This window comes from Necator americanus, chromosome III (assembly GCF_031761385.1).
Source record: "Necator americanus strain Aroian chromosome III, whole genome shotgun sequence".
In the NCBI taxonomy this organism is placed as follows: Eukaryota; Metazoa; Nematoda; class Chromadorea; order Rhabditida; family Ancylostomatidae; genus Necator; species Necator americanus.
This window is the reverse complement of record NC_087373.1, coordinates 22,187,611-22,212,223: the sequence shown is the minus strand read 5'-3', so window position 1 is coordinate 22,212,223 and position 24,613 is coordinate 22,187,611. Positions and strand designations below refer to the sequence as shown.

At 42.2% G+C, this 24,613-nt stretch overlaps 4 protein-coding genes across 4 annotated transcripts; 1 reads left to right on the top strand and 3 right to left on the bottom strand.

Annotated features, from left to right (window-relative positions):
* Nucleotides 1–3,075: 3,075 nt before the first annotated feature.
* On the bottom strand, nucleotides 3,076–3,408 carry RB195_010492 (uncharacterized protein; the record flags this gene model as incomplete). The annotated part of the gene is made up of 2 exons (XM_064191528.1): nucleotides 3,076–3,178; nucleotides 3,308–3,408. 2 exons carry the CDS (start codon nucleotides 3,406–3,408, stop codon nucleotides 3,076–3,078), a joined length of 204 nt encoding a protein of 67 aa, XP_064049111.1.
* Nucleotides 3,409–4,012: 604 nt separating this feature from the next.
* Nucleotides 4,013–4,249, bottom strand: RB195_010491 (uncharacterized protein; the record flags this gene model as incomplete). Its single annotated transcript, XM_064191527.1, has 1 exon — nucleotides 4,013–4,249. One exon carries the CDS (start codon nucleotides 4,247–4,249, stop codon nucleotides 4,013–4,015), a length of 237 nt encoding a protein of 78 aa, XP_064049110.1.
* A 9,765-nt stretch (nucleotides 4,250–14,014) lies between these two features.
* On the top strand, nucleotides 14,015–24,369 carry RB195_010489 (uncharacterized protein; the record flags this gene model as incomplete). The annotated part of the gene is made up of 6 exons (XM_064191525.1): nucleotides 14,015–14,072; nucleotides 14,187–14,244; nucleotides 14,471–14,593; nucleotides 14,660–14,793; nucleotides 24,088–24,191; nucleotides 24,247–24,369. 6 exons carry the CDS (start codon nucleotides 14,015–14,017, stop codon nucleotides 24,367–24,369), a joined length of 600 nt encoding a protein of 199 aa, XP_064049108.1.
* On the bottom strand, nucleotides 18,913–19,299 carry RB195_010490 (uncharacterized protein; the record flags this gene model as incomplete). Its single annotated transcript, XM_064191526.1, has 2 exons — nucleotides 18,913–19,065; nucleotides 19,147–19,299. 2 exons carry the CDS (start codon nucleotides 19,297–19,299, stop codon nucleotides 18,913–18,915), a joined length of 306 nt encoding a protein of 101 aa, XP_064049109.1.
* Nucleotides 24,370–24,613: the final 244 nt, after the last annotated feature.

The window sequence follows — 24,613 nt, the reverse complement described above, 5'->3', positions numbered from 1 at the left end:
TACCCGATACTGTCTGCGTTCGGAGCGAAAGGCGACACCCTTAACGAGTTTCTAGGAATAGCAGACGAGAGGCGACCAGTTCTGGAAGCGCCCTAGTCGGGACACGTTATTATAGGCTATCCATCTGTAAGCCGCACCCTTTGTTTTTCGATACTTTCTAGATCACCCAGAGCGCAATCTTCAGCCTGTAACAAAGCCACTTTTTTGGAACTTAAAAACGTGGGACTTCTAAACTTATATGTTTAACAATAATTACTTTGTTGATTGTCTCTATTTCAGTTGTTTCGCTCGTTCTCGTGCATGTCTCTTCGGCTCCTGTCTTTTTACTTTCACTTTGCATTTTTTTCCCAAGGGAATTGGAAGAGTTCATCCTCTTCAATTTTTTTTCGGGAATTTCCCGCTCTCTCCGGACGGGCATAAGTTCTGCGGTAGCCATAGGAAGTTTTTTTGGTAATGACAGGGAAACTAACACTGATTCTGAGTAAACTATTAGCATTCTTCACAGACCTTTATTTAGGCAACTTCCAGACTATTAGTCAGTACCGAACAATTGAGCTGATTTATATTTTGAATGTACATGCTGAGGTGCTTTTTTTTTGTTTCCATGGGACACATGCTATTTCTTCCATTCATTATGACTCGGAACTAAACGTATCAGACCAAAGCGATAACAGAAGATAATTCAGTGGCGAGTACTTTCACTCTGAAAAATTTGAAGTTAACTTCGTGAAGTATCTATTAGCTGGATGTCTTCCATTTGAAAATATAAAGATTAGAAGACGTATATATCGCAAAAAATGTACGTTAATAACTAATTTCACGTTGAGGCGCTCTTCTTCAAAGGATAAAGAGTAACGTGCTCAGCACGGGTAAAGCAGAATAATGCGCCAATTCAGGATAGTTTGTATTTTACGAACGCATATGAAGTCTACACATTGACTTGAGAGAGGCCAGCCGATGCAAGTTGGCTTTTTATCCTGCCACACAAATCTTTTGCGAATTTACCACCAGAGGGTAAAGTTTTCCACTTTAAAGGACTCCAGAGGGTAAAGTTTTGCTGACTAAGGCCGATTGTAATACATCGGCCCTGTAACTCCCGCGGTGGAACACTGCCAGGGTGCTACACGCGCGCTGATCGCAATCCTGCTGTGCGTGCGCTGCTGTGTTCGTGGTATTGGACAAGATTGCAGCTTGTATTTTGAGGGACTACATATCACCTCAACCGTACTTTTTTTTAGATCGTAAACTTTCAAAGTAAGCGACGTGAAGGATACAGGCTTTGCGGACGAAAATATTGTACCTCCATTCACGCATGTATGAATATGATTACGCCACACGAAAGTGTCGGCACAGCACTAACCTTGGGACGCGCCACTGACCAGCTGGGACTAACCTCCTCTATTGGTGATCAGGATTGCAAGTAGAAGACTTGATTTGCAAGAGAACGTTAATTCTACTAATCCACAGCTTTTTTCCAACTCTGTAACTAGGTGCAATGAATTCTAAACTGAGTGGTTTTCCGCATATTACTGTTAGGAGTATAATTTCCCTCAAGATGGAGGAAATATAGATCATTGACCACTGTTTTTGAAATGGCAGCTCCCTGGGTTACAGTTAATGTAACAAGCTCATACAAAAATCGAAGAGGATAAAGGATAAAGGACACGACGTTAGTCGATCCCTGTGGAGTACGCTTACGTGCTCGACTTTAATTCAGTACCGTTTGAGCTTTATGAAAGCGTATGCTACGTTACAATGACTTGAAGGAGTTATCTGACGTGTCAGTTTAGCGTTTTCACCATCCCAGTCTGGTACAATTCTGTCGACCTCTGAAGGACGAAAGGCTTGGTTGGCAATAGCGCAGTTTCAAACTAATGATCTTTCGTGTAGTCACAGTAGAATCTCTTACTGACTGTGTTATAAAAACCCAGAAACCCACAACCAAAAATGTTACCCAAAAATCTTACTTTTTTTGGGTGGTGTTCTGAGAGATCTGAATGAAACTCGCCCGAAGTCTTAAGTACGCTAATCATGGATAGAGTAGGTGTGTCATCTAGGACTCGATCGCGCTGAATGTTGGTGCTTCATAGCGTCGGTTTTGCGATAGTGTACGTCACCTTGATCACCTTGACTCCCGCTGATCTTCGAACTGATCGAGCGGGCGCCAGTAATTCTTCTAAATGTCCCGATCGCGTGCGAGAGTCGCCCAGTGGTTCCTCCTTTCGCGTGAGACATGAAGAGCATCATAATTTTCTTTGAAGGACTTCGTGAAGAAATCTGACCATCGGGTTGGCGATCTTTCTGTAGTGCGCTTAATATCGCAGGGAACCCAGTCGTTCTCGGCTTTTGTCCGACGGTTGTCGTTAAACCACATCACGTGTTCGGGCCACCCAATTTTGCTTTCCTTGATATATACAGCAGCGTCTTTGATTTTCTATCGGCGACGTAGCAGTGAACTTTGAATCCCCTTTTTCACCAGCGTAAACCGTGTTACCCCTTGCATCACTCTTTCAATTCCGCGTTTCTATGATGCTGATTGCATTTTCCTTCTGTTTGCGAAATGCCCAGGTTTCCGAAGCATAGGTCAAAGCAGGAAATACTGTGGTGTGGTCAAAGCAGGAAGTACTGTGAAGAGATGTTCTTCTTGGTCTTCTTCACTACATCCTCGATGCTCTTATGCGCTCCCCAAGCTGCTCGTTTCCTTCTGCCCAGCTCGGGGGTCAGATCGTTCATCATGTTCAATTCCCGACCCAGATAAACTTAGTTGGTGCATTCGGATATGTTTGGTCCGTTGAGCGTGAATGGGGTATCCAGGCCCCATACGTTGCGCATGAGCGTCGTCTTTTGCAGATTCAGCTGAAGACCGATGCATACACATGTTTCGTCGAATTTAGTCAGCATTCGTTTCGCTTGGCTGATGCTATCAGCACGATGTCATCAGCAAACTGCAAATGGTGTAGCTGCCGACCATCAACCTTCACTCCCATGTCGTCCCATTCCAACTTTCGCATGGCGCTATCGAGGGTGGCTGTGGACATTTTGGTTGATATTGTATCACTCTTTCGGACCCCCTCTTCACGTCAATGATGACATTCTTGTAGAATGGCGAAATTCGTGAAGTTGCTGTACTCCCGTGTCATCCCATTCCAATCCTCGCATCGCGTTCTCGACAGCGGCACTGAACATTTAGGATGAAATTGTGTCACCCTGACGAACCCCTCTCTTCATGTCGATTATGACATCATTGTAGAATGGGGAAATTTTGGTCGTAAAGTTGCTATACAGCTCTCTAAGTACTTTTACGTACTGAGTAGGGATGCCTTGGTTGTCCAAGGCTTTCAGGACTGCTTCCGTCTCAACTGAGTCAAAAGTCTTCTTCAAGTCGATGAAGGTGAGGCAGAGCGGCATCTTGTACTTGATACCTCGATGACTTTCGAAACAGTATGAATGTGGTCAATCGTACTGAACCCTTTTCGAAACCCTGCTTGCTCGCATGGCTGCCCTTCATCCAAGACTTTTTCAATCCTATTAAGGATCACTCTTGTAAAGAGTTCATAGATGACGGACAGTAAGCAGATTGGGCGATAGTTGTCGATGTCATGTGGAGCTCTCTTTTTATACAACAACGCTGTCTTGCTGGTCTTCCACTGTTTAGGAACCTTGCATTCCGACAAGTAATGTGTAAGGAGCCGGGGTGTTGATGAGTACTGGCGGAAGGTTCTTCAGGTGTTCTGGTCTTATTCTGCCAGGACCAAGTGCCGTGTGATTTCTGATAGCATGTCGTACTTCGGATTAGAGAACTTCTGGAATGACGTGTCTGTCTTCCCTCAGATGGTGAGGACAATGGACATGGCTGTCGAAGAGGTCAGAGTAGAAGTCGTAAATGATGTTCTCCATTCCCTTTCTCGATGCAGTGGCTGTTCCCTTCGGGTTCCGAAGAGCAGTCATCCTTGTCGTTCGACCGGCGGAGTCTCGACGGGCATAGCGGATGCTTTTACCCGCCTCTGCAGCTTCAGCCAGCACCTCTGCTCTTCTCTCTAAGGTCTTCCTTTACCGCCTCTCTGCAAAGCCTTGCGAGCTCGGACGTGAGTTTTTGGTTCCCTGCGGCTCCAACTGCTCCACGCTGGCGTATCAGCTCAAGAGTTTCAAGAGACAGACGTCTCTTGGCGGTTTTAAAACTCTCAGCCTTCTTTGCGCAGTCGTGAAGGTGTTCAACGAGCCGGTCGTATTCCTTATCGATGTTGTCCATTGCGGAATCTTCCCAAAGCCGGCTAGTGTAGCGAAAAGATCCTAGTTAATGATAGTTCTAGGATTTCGCTCTCTGAACTTGGCGGCCTTCTCTTCTCTCCTTGTGAAGGAAAGTCTTCCTCGGAGGAGACGATGGTCCGATCCCGTATAAAACTTTGGCACAACAGCAACGTCCGTCAGGCAGAACCTTTTAACGACGATGATGTGGTCTATTTCATTACGGTACCCTCTACCGGGTGACTCCCACGTTCAGCGTAGAGAGGAGGGCTTCTGGAATTGCGAGTTCCCATGGATGGTCTTAGTCGTCAAGATGAACTCGGAAAGCCTTTCTCCCTGCTCATTCCATTGAACGCTGTGGGTTCCAATGTGAAGTTCTTCTGACATTCTTTTGGGGCCAACTTTGACGTTGAAATCGCCAATTATGATCTTGTAGAATGATCTTCTCAGTAGAACTTCTCCAGGTCCACATAGAAGGTTTCGACTTCTTCTTCTTCGTAGCTTGATGTTGGAGCGTAAGCGACGAAGATAGTCAAAGCTGGGGTTGGACCACATCTGCTCATCCGCAGACGTTCGGTTCGGGTCGTAAGTTGTTTGAAAGGGTCTCTGCCATATTTGTGTTGACCAGGACAACAACTCCAACAACTCCTCTGCTGTCACATGTTCCTAAGAACAGTTCTTCTCCACTTTCATATACGGCTTTCATATACGCGTTGATAGGGTGACGTCGTCTCGTCTCGGTCAGCGCGATGACGTCGTACTTAACTTCTTGGGTTACATCATCAGATCTTCGATGGCCGCTTTCGATGAAAGCGTACGTGCGTTATAAGTACAGACCGTCATCCTAATCCTTTTCCGTTTAAATGACTCCTGCAACCCGTCTTTCCTGGTGCTACCGTACCAAGCTTTCCTCCAGAATCAGGAGACTCTTTTTTTATTACTGTGACATTTGCAAAATTTTAAAACCCATGGGCAACATGCAAGCCTCAAGGTGCAAGGGAGGCGACTCCAAACCGCCTCCCTTGCACCTCGCCGTGACTTGAACGCATTTGGCCGGACCGGCGTGCGGGATGCAGTACTATTATGAGGCGATCCTGGTACAGCAGTAACAGCAATTCCATCTCCTAAATCCACCTGCGTCTCAGTGCAGGCACAAAGTCGCTTTTGGTCCGCGATTAGCCCCTTATCCGCCACCTAGGGATGCACTACGTAGCCTTGCCACTGACCGGCTGTACTACTAGAGGGATCACAGCCGGTCAGTGGCAAGGCTACGTAGTGCATCCCCAGGTGGCGGATAAGGGGCAAAATAACCTCGATTGACCTTTTGCAGAACAGAAGATGTAGAACCTCCTGCAGTCCTCGCAAAATGCAGTCTTATATGTAGCACAAAAAGGCACTGAGAAAGGTCGATAGCGCGGAATGTCAGCATTTTCCTGCAATCAAAACTTTAGATCTCTCGTGAAATGTTAACAAAAACTACTGATGGGAAAGAAATCTTATCTTGACCATTTTGGATTGGAGTTATTGTCTTTTCGCTGTTAGCGATAGCAAAGTCACATCCAAACTTGCACTGTCTCTCTTTGCTTTCGGCTCTACTATTTTGGTGGCTATCGAACGCGGAAACTGCGATCCAAAAAGGTTGTCGATACTCACCATTTGTTGGAGACGAAAGGGCCGCTTCGCACATCCCTTTGTGACTTTCAAGGCAGGCTCTGCGGGTTGTGACTCGACGTTTTATTAGCATTTGTTAACACTGGAAAACCCAGCACATAAGAAGCATTCAGCGAACATTCTGTGTTATAGGAATTTTGCTCTTTTCTGTGCATGTATTACTACCAATTCTTTGCTTACTCATGATGATTAAGATTAGGAAAAAGTGATAGAATATTTCACACACGAAAAGTTTCCATCAATTTATATAACAAAGGTGTTCCATATAGACAAATAAATGTTGCTACATATAATATTATCTTGCAAATATGAGCCAAAACTTTTTGGAATTAACGTTAGAAGTGGGATTATTGGTGGGTAATCTTTGTAAATTGTTGTTAGTGCTGTAGGGATTGGCCGGATGAGTGCTTGGTCATCGTCAGCAGACTTAACATGTGTTTTAAAAAGTTGTCTGATGTTGAAGCATCATTTATCAAAAATATGCAAAGAAAGAGCGCTGCATTTTGTAGTGTTTATTCTTCTTTCTGAGATGTACTACCACTACTAAATCGCTACCGTTATCAACATAATTTGCAGTACATTTGAAAGAGTCAGCACAAATTGGTTTCCTTAATATTGATGTTCACATCATCGCTCTGTGGCTAATAATTTTATTGAGAATTTCTTGAGTTTTTCATATTGAAATTGGTTCAAGATACACGTAGTTACAGTTTTTTGTCGGCTCTCAAAACTTGTCGGATCTGTGTGACACTGTCTACAAAACACTACAAACACAGTACTTTATATGCAAAAGTGGAACCTAAACTGCTGAGTGCCTTTCATTTGGCTGAAGGAGCTCCATCCAATTTTTAACTCAATGAAGCCGAACCCATTAGGTTCTATAGCGATTTCAGGTTCGTTGCGTCCTTTACCAATTTTTCTTCTGATTTTTTAAGTTTATTTAAATTTGTGATCTTTCCTAACGTTTCATACTTAACTCATGCAGTGTACATGTTCATAAATTTCTGGGTTACTGTGAAACGTAGGGGCAGGTGTTGTGTAGCCGTTAGAGGTTCCGCTTCGATCGATCGGAAATTCGAATCCGCGCTAGTGCTCACCAAGCCTTTCATCCCTCCAGAGTCGATAAATTGGTACCAGACTTATTTGAGAGGATAAAAACACTGACTTGACACATCGGCTAGCCACCGAAGTCATTGTATAGGCCAGTTACACGTTCGTAAACGTCAAACGATTCTGAATTGAAGTGAAGGTGGGGGCGCATTCCAAGCGGATTGATTAACGCAAGTCACTTTATCCTTTATCCTTTATACTTTCACAGCTATGAATTTGGTTTGTTCTTTTTGAATCGTTCTTCTGCTTATGAACTGTATGCTTTTGTGTGCAAAGACAAGGTCATCTTCACTTGTTCCGTTGGTGTGAGGAAGAAACTACGGGAATGTAACCATTGGTAGGGATTGCAAGGGAAGCTATGGATTTGCTTTTAGGTTCTCAAATGACGTACAAATTGCGAAGAAGTTGTTATGCAATGATTCCCTCGGAGTTCGATCCAGGTCGGACTGGTTTCGACTCGAAGAGGGAAGGCTAACCAGAGTTGTTGTCTTCATTCTTCAATGACATACGTTTTTCCAGCTAGAGAACACTCTAGGGTTATTATTATGTACGTTAAAAGTACTGCCTAGCTACGAACATCTTTAATGTCTGCTATTGACCTCGTGGAAAAATAACATTCAATCCTAATCTCTTTTTATCTAGAACTTTTTTCTCCTGTATTTTGTAACTTGCCATTAAGCACATTACTCAGACGACGCCCATTGATGAATGCATTTTGTTCCAAATATCTTTCTTTACAGATGTTTTCTTCTTTCAATCTTCTACTTTTTATCATCTGTCTAAATTCCGCCATGGGGTTGAGCAAATGCCGAGATACTGACATGAATTGTGCTGCCTGGGTAAGCGAAGAGTTTTTGTGTGTTTACATCAGATATGTTAAAGAATATTTTTTGTGTGTTTACATTAGATATGTTAAAATTATCTTCAAGGGAACAAAGAAAGGATTTATTACAACAATCGAATGTTTGTCCCATCAAAAATCACGGGAGTGCTTGTACACTCGCTCAAAAGAACAAAAATTACACAGTTAAGAGAATGGATTCTCAGCCCCACAAAATATTTGATGTTTACGCGAAATCTCTCTCCGAGAAATTCATGAAGGAATGAATAGCAATGTGCACAAATATGAATGCCATCAACAACAGTATAATTCCTGATTTGCGGACGCAATACAAAATAGAGCGGACAAATGATAAAAGTCATTTGTTACCATCAAACATCCAAACCAATGAAGAATTTCTTAATATAGCCGAGTTCTGTTCTCCCTACAGATGTTTCATGTTTCCATGGCAAAAATCCTAACTTTGCTGTGCCTCTCACATTCGTTGGTTTCTTAGGTTGTAATTACAACGGCAATCAACCAAGTGTAGTGCGGCAACCTTTTAACGAAGCGTTCCATTACTTAGCAGTATAAGTTGTACTAAGAACAGCATACGACGAAATTGGGATTTCTCCATGAGAAGAGAGTTAATGGTGTGGATTCGATTACGATGAATGACCACGGTCAATTCCTCCTGATCGTTCTGAAAACTGCATTGGAAATGGCTTTCCTGCACGAATGCTCCTACGAAGCACCCTAGAAAGCGCCAACCCTACACGCGCGCCGCATTTGAACGAGAGGACGCTAACCGATGAGGTTTCCCCAACAACCTAGTGAAGTAAAATTAATGAATAATGCTGAAGGAACCATCGCATAGACAGAGGTGCTTCGTGCTCGAAAACTTATAAAGGAAAGCCACTTCCACCGCCGTCTTCCAGAATGATTAAGAGGGATTGAACGTTACACTCATACTCATAATGTATAACCTTTACTCTATCGTCCTAGACAGATTCCAACATTGTTAATTTCGTAATATGTTGCTTTCAAATGTTGAGCTTTATTCTCTACCATCTCGGTGCTGCTTTCAGTTAACGATTGCTGTTGAACAAGCGCTTCGGTGTTCTCATAATGAGGTGCAATTTGTTTTTGCTTGCTATTAGAGCTTTGTATAAAATATATAATCGAAAAAAATTTTCAATGAAAGTTCCAACTAGGTCCACAAGAGGATACTTCTACCAAGCAAAACCAAAAAGTGGTCTCAAAATTCATCTCATAATCTTTGACGGTTTTTCTGTTTTCATTTTTCTGTATTTTCTTCTAAGTTCTTTCTCAGTTTTCAATTTTCTTTAGCAGGAAGGGCAGAAAGCGAGAATGACCATAAAAGGCGATTATTAAGATATCCATCTAATTTTTCAAAAGTGGATTAAAAACCACGAGGAATGCAGAAAAGTGACATCGAAATCTACAGATTTTTCCACACTCGATAGACTTTGAATTGATGCTGTTCTGCTTTTGAACGGACGGCAACAAGAGGGCATATAAATATTTTTTCGTAGTCGCCGGAGTCCTTTTTGCATCAGAAAAAGAAGTACAATCAGAAAGTTTCCCAGATTATCGCGGAGATTCGTTTCTGGAAAATACACTTTTGTTACTCATATTTCCCCAATAGTAATCCACTTTACCCATTATAATTATATTCCTCTTCCCCTTCGGAAACAATGATTTGAAGTCAGCAATCAAAGTTTTTGGTCATCGTGACCTTTCACACCTGTGGAATTGCATCACGCGAAATGGAACTCTTGCCTTTTGTCACTTTCAGCACAACAAATCTAAGGCTATTGAGATTGTTCTGGGCGCACACCACCGCTTTCCTGCGAATCATCTTTGCGCTATTTCTGGAATATAAAGCTGTTAGGTGTTGGTTCGTTTATTTATTTTTTCTAAAAGTGGTGAAGGTCAGAAGATTTCTTCTGACCTTCAAAATCAATGAATGATCAATGAATCAATGTCCAATATTATAAGGGCCATCTCCCCTTATATTATTGGACATTGATTCATTTTCTCCGCAGACTCGCGATCTAGTTTCTTTGAAAGATCATTGAGTTTCTTCAGTTTGGTCTTTTTCACAATCGCTAGATTCTCTCTTTCAGCCTATTTTGCTCAACTACAAAAAAAGGGAAATCAAGGATAAGTAGAATAATTAATTAAGATTAATGTAAGCACCTGGAGTCATGAAAAAGGTAAGATTCTCAATGACCAAGACGTGCTCTTTGCAGTGATGCTTTTCTTTTTGGTTCTGCCGAAAAAGAGCTAATCAGAAGAAAACTTTCTTCTACACCGCAAAATCAAAATCGTACTTAAGCTAATGTTCTAAATCAAGGTATTTGGAGACAACGAATTTACTGGTGCAGAATTTTTAATTGTACCCACTAGCCAATGAGATGGAATGAACTACTGTTGTGTGGAAGTAAACTTCTCCAACATCTTTATCGACTTACGCGTATACAACAGCCAAAAAGAAATACTCGTTTTGGTTTCTTCCTTCATTCCTGAATAATTGGGCAAATTTGGATATCCAACATTGCTGTGACAGGTCACGGTTGCTCTCTTTTCAATATAATGCTAATTTCTTGTTTCTTTCGATAAGCTAAAGTCAGAAAGAAGCCGAGAAACAAGTGGCAAATGAGAAAATCGGTAGCTGACAGAAGCGAAGAAATACCAAGTAGTAGAAGAAGCAAAATTACTGAAATGATTTTCAAATAATGGTATTGAAAAATTTTTATTCTTATTTATGGAATCTACAAAGTGTTTTAAAATACTTATTAAAGCACATAATATGAAAAGAGAAGAGTCGGGTGCATATGCATGCGAATTACAGAAAAACAGCGGAAAAAGACTAAAAATTCAACACTTTGCTTCGACATGGAACGATGCAGGTTCGACACTCTATTGAATCCAATTTCTGCAACAAAATTGTTAGAAACGTGAGACCACATCTGAAATATGAGGAATCTAGTTATACGTAGTTATCAGCAGTTTAAAATTGTAATTAATGTAATTTAATGATCACATAAACCCGAGTCTGTGCACAATGTTAGGTATGGAAGATTGCGAGTAACTTTGCCATAGGAAATCCAAAAGGAAAATTCCAAATAGCGTTTCAGAGGCGAAGGTTTGCCGTACAAAACTGTCATGTCGTTGTTTTTCCCCAAATCCTGTCTTTTTCGAATTTTGATTAGACAGAGGCGGGAAAAATGGCATTTCTCCGTCTTGATCCCATCAAAAAATTAGAAAACCCAATGCCTGGAATTTTTTAAATGTACACTCTGATAGAGAATATCCTCAGCTACAACATACTAGAAGAGAATTTGCATAGTATCAAGTTGCCCCAAGTTATGAGACGTTGTTTAAGACCATGGAATTCTTAGCACACGAGCAAATCTTAATAAATCACTCATATTTTTGTATGGAGTTCAGGACTAAGGAAATCCCCATATGCAGAATTTCTCCATTCCGCAACGTCTGGTTCTCTTAAAATTCAGATCGAAGTCAACAAAAAGTCGCAAGAGTTTACTTTTCCTTTCATCTAAATTCCAAAGGAACTAGAAGGTCTAAAAAACAGCGATGTAACCATTCTCTAGGGCAAACCTTCTTCTCTGAAAAACTACCTAGAATATCTCTCTTGGCCCTCTTATCAGGAAGTTATATGCTATCTCTCAGACGTACCAATGTGCACGGAATCTGAGCTTTTTTGGTGATTAAATTCCAACAAATCCACTTTTAGACTGCTGAAAACTACGTATAATTAAATTCTACATCTTTCAGAAGTGGTCTCGAATTTCCAACTTATTTGCAAAAATTTGACTTAGCGGGATCTCGAACCTGCGACGTCCCATTATCAGATTGTCAGCGCGTTGTACATTTTCAAAACAAAATGTCGGGGCTGTACCGTCCTACGCCTGAAACTAAATGTAATATTTTGCAATTTATCTAGTCATTCAATCGTATACACATACACACAGAATACATAGATAGTTTATAATAATATGATTCATTATAATTCGGTTTTGAAATAAAATTTTAGGACGTGGATACCAGTGCTTCAAAAAATTTTTCAAAAAAGTCACTTTACCAAGAAGGCTTCGATCACTTTTCCTTCACTTGAGCACATTGCTTACCAAAGTTCTTCAAATGCAGCTGCCTCTTCAGCCGACCCATCGCGTCGGACGCCATGTCTCCATCCCAAAAATGTTCGGAAGTGTTTATATCCAGGTCCTCAACTCTCAACTGTATCATAGCAATGCGTTTTTCCTACATGTAATTCTTAACATTTTGATTAAAATTCTTCGGGTCGTTATAAGCTTGGAATTTGGGGCTCCAATCGAAGGTCGATTATTCAAAATTTCCTTATGCGCGTGTTCTTTGATAATTCCATAAATTTTGCCGACTGGAGTGGTGAGATGCACCCCCATTCCACCACTTGTCCTCGGCAGTAATTGAAAGTCTTTGTTTAACATCAAAAAGGAAACCAAGATGACTTCAATGTAGGTTATTTTAACACTGTCAAAGGGGTCGTACATGTTTTCTTCGCTTCGTACAATCGACGTCCACTGATGTACTGCCCTCTCCCCTTCCGCGGACATGCTCCTTTAAGAATTCCAGGCCCAGCAGGCGATTCTTAGACATTCTTCTTAACAATTGCCTCTTAGCCGGCCTTCTCCCAAAGAGTCTTTCGAGAAGCCTACGTCTCACAGTATCGGCACAAACATCTGTTCAAAGTAAGTGTTCTGCTTCTTAATATCCACAAAAATAATTGTTGGGTTTGCTAATTTAGTCATCCCTTGTCAAATCTTGCAGATATCCTGATGTTTTTCCTTGTTTTGTCAACAATTGAAAAATAAAATTTCCTCGACTCTGGTAGTGTTCAGTTACAGGAGGAGGTGTCGAGAAGTTAGCCCGAGAAAAGAAGTTTGGAAAAGGGTGTTGACGGTCGTAGTCTAAAGTAGCAATGCCGACACCACAAAAATGTCGTGTTATCAAGGAGATCAATGGATAATTCTCAAAGTATTAAGTGTTTGTTTATGTTTGAAGTGATATTTTAACGTTTTTCTTTTCTGCTGGCTTTTATCTACTTATTAAGCAAGGTATCCGCATCAGATAAGCGAAATGTCGAAAGCGAATTGAAAATTCTTCTTCATATAGAAGGTTACTTAGTTTTCTGTGGTCAGTTTTCTAATTATGTTAATACGTGTCACAACCATCTACCGAGTGAATAAAGGTAAGTGATATATTTTGCTTAAAGGCATCACCCCACGAATCTGAGGTGGTGCAGATTTTAGGTGGAGTATTCTTACAAGGGATAGTAGATTGTGGAGAGGAGGGTGATTCCGTCCATTTCTTCCTAATTGCATTAAAAAACGGCCCGGAATATACGGCTTCAGGCGTTATGGCGCACTATTTTCTACAGGGAGTTCGACTGAAGCGCGCCAGTATTGTGCGGCGCCGCATCTTCTGGGCCGTCTTTTCCGGCAATTAGGAAGAATTGGACGGAATCACCCCCTTCTCCGTAATCTCCCATCCCGTATACGAATACTCCACCTGAAATCTGCACCACCTCAGATTCGTGGGGTGATGCCTTTAAGAAAGAACAACTAGTCTCGCTTCGAGAGCACCGTCAAGGGTAGACTCGGATATTTCAACGGACTAGACCACAACATATAATCCATCAAACAAATCGGAATATTGATTTTCCTCTGGAAATAAACCTTTTTTGAAGACAAAGTTCTCATATGTCAAGTTGTTTAAAGTTTTAACTGAATATATTCCAAACTCTATGCAAATGGGCTTACATATTCAAGAACAAGAGCGAAGAAACAAATTTTTTTTCTCTTCTGTTGATCCTGTGTCGATGAGGAGTACGCGATGCACATGCGGAAGTGGTACCATAAGCAACAGAGGTACAAAGACACTGGGAGGTAATAACACTGTCAGTGCTACACGGAACAAATTCATCGCATAAGAATAAATAGAGGGAGGAAAGTCAGAAAGAGCTTTTCAGAAAATATCCCCAGAATGTTGCAAATGTTGATTTCGCCCGGAAAGGGGAAGTATGTAACATTTGTTTAGATTGTTTCGAATCGGTCAACATGTGATGAACCAGGCCTAGTCATGGAACATTGTCCACGTATGTGTCAGGCTTGTGACGGATTGGTTCCCGTGGATGCAGGTGCGAATTTATTCACGTCGACTACATGTTCATGTTTTCGAAAAGATCGTCATTGAAACCAACGTCGCTTGGAGAATGCAGGCCTTATCTATCTCATATATTTTGAGTGTTCAGCATTCGACGTGAGAAGACTGCCAAAAGAGTTGAAATCAATAGCCTGGATGATCGGCAGGTAAGAAAGCATAACTCGCTGCAAAGTAGGTGACGAATGTCCCAGGTCAAGCTAACGCTGCGGGTCTGTGGCGAAGGCGGATGCAGGTGCTCTGCGCTTTGACGTGACTCTCTTTGAGAGTATCGCAGCACTGATCGGCTTGCAGAGCAGCAGTGCCCGTCGCCTTTCGACACGTCGTGTTAGTAATACCGAGAGCGGTACTGAGCGAAAGTTGAAAGTTTTGCAGGTGGAGGTCAGAATTTGGAGGCAAAGCCTTTTTCCCAACGATTCCCAAATTCACTTATGGAGAACAAATTGACATTTCAATCAGCGATATCACAAGAAAAGGAAAGCCGTCACTGAACTACACGTACTTGCCTTTTCTGGTAACTTGGCTAGTATTTGTGAACTGTTGCCGACATCACACTGCATTAAGTGCTTTTGCATGGGATATCAGTGTACCCGAGAACGAGCTGGTAGAAATCCACAGCGAGAATGGCTACATCACACTGAATCGTAACGAGAAAGCTAATGTAGATATCGTCTCGCTTACAACTGCAATGAGCAACGGCAAGTAGCATTTTCCTAATTAATTGATGCTTAATGAGAGGTTACAGAAATGTGGTGGAAACCGCAATGTGTCCTTTGTATGAACCTCGAAGTTATGTACGAATTGCTTCCGAGATTTAGCTACTAAGGAACTATTTGGGAATAACTATGATTACTATGTCTTATCCTAGTTTCAACATATCATAATCATGCTACATTACCACAAATACCTATTTTTATTTACGTAAAGATGTAAGCTAAGACCGTGGGTGGAACAAAGCTCAGCGATGGAATGTAGTGCTTGCTATATGATCTTTGGAATCAATCACAACCATGCCAAACGCGCTGATCCTGAAATGCAAGCTAAGTTTTCGACAAACTTTCGATTAAACAGATTTTCTTAAGGACATTTTCAAAGATCTGCTGGATATTGCTAACTATTTTTCGTTTGAAATTCAAAACGCTACATTGACCCAGTGACGCTGCTCTTTTCTGCAGCTTTTAAAGGCATCACCCCACGAATCTGAGGTGGTGCAGATTTCAGGTGGAGTATTCTTATAAGAGATAGTAGATTATGGAGAGGAGGGTGATTACGTCCATTTCTTCCTAATTGCCGTAAAAAAACGGCCCGGAAGATGCACAAGGCTGGCGCGCTCCAGTCGAACTCCCTGTTGAAAATAGTGCGCCGGAACGCCTGAAGCCGTATCTTTCGGGCCGTTTTTTACGGCAAGTAGGAAGAAATGGACGTAATCACCCTCCTCTCCATAATCTACTATCCCTTATAAGAATACTCCACCTGAAATCCGTAACACCTCAGATTCGTGGAGTGATGCCTTTAATAATAAGAGACATTCTACTCTCGGGATAAGCAACCGACATTCTACTCTCGGGATAAACAACCATCTCCCGAAGACATCTCGTAATTGTGGTGCTAGTTTTTAGACTTTTGCCTTGAAACATTCCTCGAATGGGATTTTCGAGTGGTTCTGCTTTTTTGGTGCTCTAGTTACCTTCAGAGGTATTGTTGTTCTCAACCTATCCTTCAGAAAAGTCTGCACTTACAAATGGGCTGAAATATCATACAGAAAAATCCAAAATTAATCTCAAGAGAAATCTGATGATTTTTTCTGAAGTTATTTTCCTTTGATCTCGTAAGAAAGCCACGTAACCTTGGGATTAATATTTCTGGGACGCACAGAGCCACAGAGACAAAAAGTCAATACAGATTGAAGCGAGTGGTAGCGTTCGCATTAGGACGTCCGCTATCAGCCGCGGACATGAACGAGAGTTCTGCAGCGCCACTTCCAGCGCAACCACTTATGCAAATGCATCACAGTTCAGGTCACACCTAAAGGATAAACGATAAAGTGTCTGGCGTTAAACAATACGTTTGGGATGCGCCAGCATTAGGGCGAATTTGAACATCCGATCGATCGTGCGGGAAGCGGAACCACTAACCGCTACACCAACAGAAGAACATTCTCCGCTGCGCTGCACGTGTACTGATAACGCTGCGTAGGCGGAAACATTTTCTCGCTGCTAAGTAAAAAAAAAGTGGTTGTGTATGGTTGAGCGATGATTCCTCTTTAGCGTAACCAAACCTTCCATTCCTCCGGGATCAATAAGTTGATACCATCGTTGTCTGAGAGGATGAAAACGTGGTATAAAGTATCGATCGCTTTTATGGTTATTTTCGCCTATATACTACTTGTACTGTCCAAGAGTGTGGCAGACAACGCTCTGCCCACTCTTTTATTTCGATCGCATTGCTGGCAATTGTTCTGCTCACCTGTATTCACATAATAAAGATACTCCACTGAACCACCGCTTTTTGGTCTGTTCAATTAGGGTGATAAAATCCCTAAGTCTCTAGTCCCCAACTCACACAGTTTGTTCCTCTTTAGCGCAGCCAAACCTTCCATTCCTCCGGGATAAATAAATTGGTACCATCGTTGTCTGAGAGGATGAAAACAATGGGAACTCACTTGCAACAAGTAGCTTCCGCCAGTTATTGTGGAAGCTAGTCACGCGTTCGTAAACTACGAACGATTTCGAATTGAAGTGAAAGCGTTGGCGCACTTTACACGCACGTTGTATTTAGAGGAGCTGGCAGGGTGTTGCGCATTCTATAGGAAATGCATTTCATCCCTTTATTACTTATGTACTTATGTACAGAACCTAATCTTTCAAATATTTCCCAGGAAGCGCATGCGAAATCTATATTTGAACTACAGTCGAGTCAAAACGAAATGAAGGACGGTGTAGTTGTGTAGGTGATTGCGCTCAAAGCGGCGCGGAGGAGAGAGCGGTTGGAATTGAAGTGGAACCATCGCGAACTTCAGCTGCGAGAGGTGCTAGCAAAGATCTTCCTGTGGTCCTACCGGTAGGCCGCACCGCTTCGAGCGCTTTGCGTACGTAACTGCACCCTGCTTCATATTATTTTGCCCCAATGTATGCACAGCCGGTCAGTGGCAAGGCTACGTAGTGCATCTAAAGGTGGCGGATAAGGGGCTAATCGTGGACCAAAAACGACTTTGTACCTGCGCTGAGACGCAGGTGGATTTAGGGGATGGACTTCCTGTTACCGGTGTGCCAGGATCACCTCATAACAGTACAGCATCCCGCACGCCGGTCCGGCCAAAAGCCTGCATTCAAGTGACTGGGAGGTGCAAGGGAGACGGTTTGGAGTCGCTTCCAACAAATAAGCTCCACATGTCCACTCTGGAAGAACGCAACGTTCTCCCAAAACTCATGGGACTAGAGGCTTTCATGCTGCCCATGGGTTTTGAAATTTTACGCATATCACAGTAATAAAAAAGGAGTCTGCTGATTCCGGAGGAAAGCTTGGTACGGTAGCACCAGGAAAGTCATGTGAACGGAAAAGGACTAGGATGACGGTCTGTACTTATAACGCACGTACGCTTGCATCGGAAGCGGTCATCGAGGATCTGATGATGTAACCCAAGAAGTTAAGTACGACGTCATCGGGCTGACCGAGACGAGACGACGTCACCCTATCAACGCGTATATGAAAGCCGTATATGAAAGTGGAGAAGAACTGTTCTTAGGAACATGTGACAGCAGAGGAGTTGTTGGAGTTGTTGTCCTGGTCAACATAAATATGGCAGAGACCCTTCCAAACAACTTACGACCCGAACCGAACGTCTGCGGATGATCAGATGTAGTCCAACCCCAGCTTTGACTATCTTCGTCGCTTACGCTCCAACATCAAGCTACGAAGAAGAAGCAGTCGAAACCTTCTATGTGGACCTGGAGAAGTTCTACCGAGAAGATCATTCTACAAGATCATAATTGGCCATTTCAACGTCAAAGTTGGCTCCAAAAGAATGTCAGAAGAACTTCACATTGGAACCCACTGTTCAATGGAATGAGCAGGGAGAGAGGCTTTCCGAGTTCATCATGACGACTAAGACCATCCATGGGAACTCGCAATTCCAGAAGCCCTCCTCTCTACGCTGAACGTGGGAGTCACCCGGTAGAGGGTACCGTAATGAAATAGACCACATCATCGTCAATAAAAGGTTCTGCCTGACGGACGTTGCTGTTGTGCCAAAGTTTTATACGGGATCGGACCATCGTCTCCTCCGAGGAAGACTTTCTTTCACAAGGAGAGAAGAGAAGGCCGCCAAGTTCAGAGAGCGAAATCCTAGAGCTATCATTAACTGGGATCTTTTCGCTACGCTAGCCGACTTTTGGAAAAAAAATAAACAACTTGTAGGACATCTTCACGACTGTACGATGAAGGCGAAGAGTTTCAAAACCACCAGGAGAGTCTGTCTTCGAAAACTCTGCAGTAAATACGTCAGCGTGGAGCTGCACGAGCAGCAGGCAACCAAGAATTCACGTCCGAGCTTGCAAGGCTTTGCAGAGTGGCGATAAACGAAGAACTCAAAGAAAGAAGATCAGAAGTGTTGGCTGAAGCTGCAGAGGTGGGATAGAGCATTCGTTACGCCAATCGGAACCTCCCCAATCATAAAGCAAAACTGACGGCTCTCCTGACCCCAGATCGAACAACTACAGCATCGAAAAGGAGAATAGAAAAAGTCATTCACGACATCCGCTCAGATCTCTCCGACAGTCATCTCCACTTGCCTCACCATCTGAAGCATGATGGACATGTCATTCCGAAGGTAATCGGAATGCAAGGTTCCTAAACAGTGGAAGACCAGTAAGACCGAGCTGTTGTGTGAGAAAGGAGACCCACAATACATCGGCAACTATAGCCCAATCTGCATACTGTCTGTCATCTACAAGCTCTTCACAAGAGTAATCCTAAACAGGATGGAAAGAATATTAGACGATGGATAACCATGCGAGCAAGTAGGGTTTCAAAAAGGGTCCAATACGATTCACCACATATACAACTTTCTCACAAATTTCAAACTCATAGAAGTATTGCGAGAGTACAAGATGCCGCTGTGTCTCGTTTTCATCGATTCGAAGTACGCCTTTGATACACTTGAGGCGAAAGCAGTCGTGGAGGCCTTGGACAACTACGTCGTCCATACACGAAGATACTTTATGAGTTGTATAACAACTTCGCGACCAAAATTTCCCCATTCTACAATGATGTCATAATCGACATGAAGAGAGGGGTTCGTCAGAGTGGCACAATTTCATCCTAAATGTTCTCGAGAACGCGATGCGAAGATTGAAATGGGATGTCACGGGAATGAAGGTTGACGGTCGGCATTTACATTACCATTTTTACATTTACCTTCGCTTCGCTGATTGACATCGTTCCTATAACAGCAAACATCAATCAAGCGGAGCGGATGCTGGCCCAATTTGATGAGGTGTGTAAAAAAAATCGGGCTTCAGCTAAACCTAGACAAGACTATGTTTATAAGGAACGGATGAGTTTCTGATGCCCTATTCAAACTCAACCGAACGAATGTATCCGAATGCTCCAGCTAAAAATCTAGGTCGGGAAATCAACATGATGAATGACCTGACCTCCGAGCTGGGCAGAAGGAAACTACTGGCTTAGGAAGCGTTCAAGAGCATCGAGGATGAAGTGAAGAGGACTAACAACATCCGGCTCTGTGCTCACCTATTCAACACCACCGTTCTTCCCGTTTTGACTTATGCTTCAGAAAATACAATCAGCATCACAGAAGGCGGAATTGAAAGGGTGTTGTGTTAGGAGTAACTCGGTTTACGCTGGTGAAAAAAGGGGTTCGAAGTTCACTCCTACGTCGCCGACCGAAAATCAAAGACGCTGCTGTATTTGTCATGGAGAGCAAAATTGGGTGGCCTGAACACGTGATGCGCTTTAACGACAACCGTTGGACCAAAGTCGTAAGCGGCTGGATACCACGCGACATCAAACGCATCGCAGCAAGACCGCCGACCTGATGGTCAGACCTCTTCACTTCAACTCCTTCAAGAAACATTCGATGCTTTTCGATTCCCTCGTAAGAAGAGATGCCACTGGGCAACACTTGCACGCGATCGGGACAAATTGAAGTATTACTCGTGCCCGCTCGAAGAAATCGATTAACAACGGTAGCACGGGAGGTAATACGGGTGAAGCAAACTACCAACATAATCTCGCTATTCAATTTTGTGCCAGCACTGACTAAACCGTGGACGTTTCTATAGTGTAGCGGTTAGAGGTTCCGCTTCCTGCATAATTGATCGGAGGTTCGAATTCTCCCTAATGCTCACCAAGCCTTTCTTCCCTCCGGGGTCGATAAATTGGTACCAGACTCGTCTGGGAGGATAAAAACACTGATTTGTCACATCAGCTAACCACCGCAAGTCATTGTATAAGCCAGTTACACGTTCTTAAACCTCAAACGATTCTGAATTGAAGTGAACGTGGGGGCGCATCCCAAGCGGACTGATTAACGCCAGAAACTTTATCCTTTTTTATCCTTTATGTAGTGCAGAAATCCGCCGTTTGCATCGAATATCACTGACGGAGACGTGGAGCCATACTACCGTTAAATAAATGAACCTCTCCATATAGTATTTATAGGGACTGATTCTCTCTCAGTTGCGAACCTGATTGCTAAATGTTCGTGAAGGAGAGGCTGTGATTATTCTAGACGTAGTAACACATTTGAGCATACGCTCCAGCAGGAACGTGCGGACTATATAACTTGCACATTCACGTAACATACATAAGTCACCTAGATACAGCGGAAAGATGTTCTCATCCAACAATCCATCACAAAAGGTAATAACTTGATAGGCTAGATGTCACACACACGTGACAAAATAAGCCAGTTATCATATATCATGATCATGATATCATGAACATGATCATGATATATACATATACTCTTCTGATTCTTCACTCACAATAAAGTTGTTTACAGTTGAATCGGATATGTTGTGTAATAGTGTACGTTACGTCTTCGTGGTGGAGACAGGAGGGATCGATTGGTCTTCTCCGACCTCTTTCTTGTTTTTTTAAAGCTCGACTTTGTTCCTTGTAGTTCTGCATTTTTAGCAGAACCTATTTTCGATGACACAAAAAAGAAGGAAAAAAATCTTATAAGGTGGATTCGGAAGAGCATCGGCACCACTAGTATTTGAATTGATTGTTCGGACCTGGAATCTACCCAGAGCACACCTCCGACACTAAGCATTAGGCTCTCGCAATATGTTCAAGTGGCATGATTATAGAGCTTCAGCCATACAAGATGTAAGTGGATTTCTATGAGTATATGATATACGGCCACAGAGGAAGATGTACGTTTAGCACATATTCCATGTTTTTTTATGGGAACGTTTTTCCTCAAAAAGACAGTGCAGCTGTACACATCATTATGCAACAGTTAGAGATACGCATACATGGGTACATATATTTGAGCTATTGGTCTTACGTAAGTGCACATTTCCTGTGGATTTTTTGAATCTTGGGGAGCGACTGCGTAGTGTAAGAAGAAAAGATCTTTTCCTGGTGGTCCTTTCTGAGACATATTAGATGCATGGATTTTAAAACAGTAAAACAATTAGATTAAGCATACCATTCGTATGATTTCAATTTTCTGCGTTTCTCCTGCTGTAATAAATCCCTCCAGATTGTTAAATTGATAACGTTCGAAGTTGGTGCATTTAATTTTGTAAACGAGGTTTGTTTGTCCTGTATTGGTTAGGGTGTACTGCGTGATACCGCCATTGGCATCAAATACAACTGTTGACGGAGACGTGATGAGAGCCATGCTTGAGCGAAATTTAACAGTGAACTCAACTCTTCAACATCTCATTTTTGATTGCGAATTAATGTTCAGCTTTGCTTGGGCGGTTGACTGTTTAGTCTATGCACTCTGATTGGGTATCCCACTCATATTGGGCGAATCGTCGCATCCCGTGACTTTTGTTGTACGTTTTGCGACATGCACACGAAGTTACTGCGCAATACTACTTCACCAAGCCACACACTTCCACCTAATTGGACCCGTGTCACCCGTTGACCCGTTGTGCTATCTAGCTTCACGCCGGCGGCACACAAATCCGTCACCATGGAACCCAGCTCACCCGATTTCATCGCTACTTGGCGCCAGGGCACCAACCCTACGCCGTTGGACCCGTTTCTGCATCATTTTACCGCTCTACGATGCCGGCGCACCAGTTCGAAGCAGTTTGACATGTCTCTCTCCCTATGTGGAGTTTCGTGACACACAGACAAACATATACACACGTACACACACGTGTGTGTATGAAAAGAAATTCCAGAATAGGTTGAGACGGCTCTCGAATTTGAGAGGCGGCGCCGGAAAGCTATAAAATAGTTTCTGGTGCATCGGATTGGTGCGCTGGCGCTGAAGAGCGGCAAAATGGAGTGAGACGGGACCCACATCATGGAATTGTTGTGTAGTAGAGGAGTAGTATCGCGCAGTAACTTAGTTTGCATATCGCAAAAAGTGAATGAGACGTTGCTACCGTTTCACAGCTTTGGCTATCGTTCGTGCTGCGCTTCACCTCCATGTACTCCTCCGCCAGTCTACTTCCTAGCATTTTCGCTTTTCTCTGTGGTGTTCGCTTCGCTCACATTCACTGATCAATGAAAATTAATAGTATTGCTATCTTCTGTAAAATTATAATTGTGTTTTTCTAACAACGCTTCCTTCTTTTTTTAAATGAAATTAGGCAAATATTTCATAGTTTTTTTTTCTAAACGGGTCAATTCTGCATTTGGAGAACATTCAAACTTCAGCTTCAAATATTCGATACAAATCATCTCGCTATATAATGACGGGCAAATCTGTCCGTATATATATATGTGTATGTGTATGTGTATGTGTATGTGTATGTGTATGTGTATGTGTATGTGTGTGTGTATGTGTGTGTATGTGTATGTGTGTATGTGTGTATGTGTATGTGTGTATGTGCATGTGTGTATGTGTGTATGTGTGTATGTTTGTATGTGCATGTGTGTATGTGTATGTATGTGTATGTGTGTGTATGTGTGTGTGTGTTGTGTGTGTGTGTGGAACGAAATTTCAAATTGGGGTACGACAGCTACAAAGTCGTCGGATTGTGCCATGATGCAGTATTATCGTATATATATATATATATTTATATACGTATATATATATATACATATATATATATATAAATATATATATATATAAATAGGGTCACTAGTACTAGGATAAACACACTGACTTGATACAAAGGTTGATTTTGCAATTTATTGTAAAGAAAGTCTGGAAGTCCGGACGTTCACATTAGTATATATATATATATATATATATATATATATAAACCTATTTGTAAACCATCACTGTAACTTCTAGAATTTTCGGTTCTTGCAAAAACTATTAGCTATTTTATGAAAAATAAGTGAGGAAGTAAGTGAAAAATAGATGTGAGCGGAGCTTTTATCGAGCTAGCAGAAGTGGAGTAACATTCTTCTATTATTTCGAAATATCCTGTCTTTAAATGTAGTCTCTATTCCACTGTACCGGACCAGTCAACGTCTCGTTCGAGAAATAAACGCTTGATTAGCCATTGTAATGAACATTCTTTAAACATTATCTCTATTCCACTGTACCGGACCAGTCAACGTCTCGTTCGAGAAATAAACGCTCGATTAGCCATTGTAATGAACATTCTTTAAACATTATTTATACTATATTTCTCCCAATCATTGTTAGACTCTCAATTTAAATGTTGATTAGCGAAAAATCATATTCTTCACTTGAATCTTACCTGAAATACCTAAAGCTATGTAAGATCTATCGGGATGCTTCCTAGAAAGTTACTACGATTTCTTTCAACTCCAACTTCAACTATATCAAAAGAGCTAAGTTTGAGCTAAAGCACCATCTGTCTTAGGGTTCATGACCGTCGAGGAAGCAGAAGCGGGCCCCAACCAAGTGCGCTTTCAGCTCGCTCACATCGGAAGGATCAGTTTTTCACACGATTCTGCAGTGCGCTTGGTAGGATATGCCTTACACATAAGCGTTACCTTCCCAAAATACTGATTATATCCAGATGATTCGAGAGTGGACCCTTCTGGATCAGGAGCACTTCGAATCACGGTTGCTCATGACCACTACTGTTACGCGGCAAATGATGGAACATACCACAGTCATTTACAAGAAGATTTATCCTTAAGCTTTATTGAACATCTTTTGAAGAGATTTGACCAGCTTTCTTCAATTTATTTCCATCTTGGGAAGCGCATCTGAAAACCACATCACATTCTTTAATTCGATTCGATTAATATGTGCAAAACCCTAGAATAATGGTGTATAGATCAAAGCGACATGAAGCGCAACATAGTTGCGTAAACGGCCGCGCTGGAGCGTAGCGATTGAAGTGTTGAAACCTCTTCTACATTTTTTTAAACACGTTTACT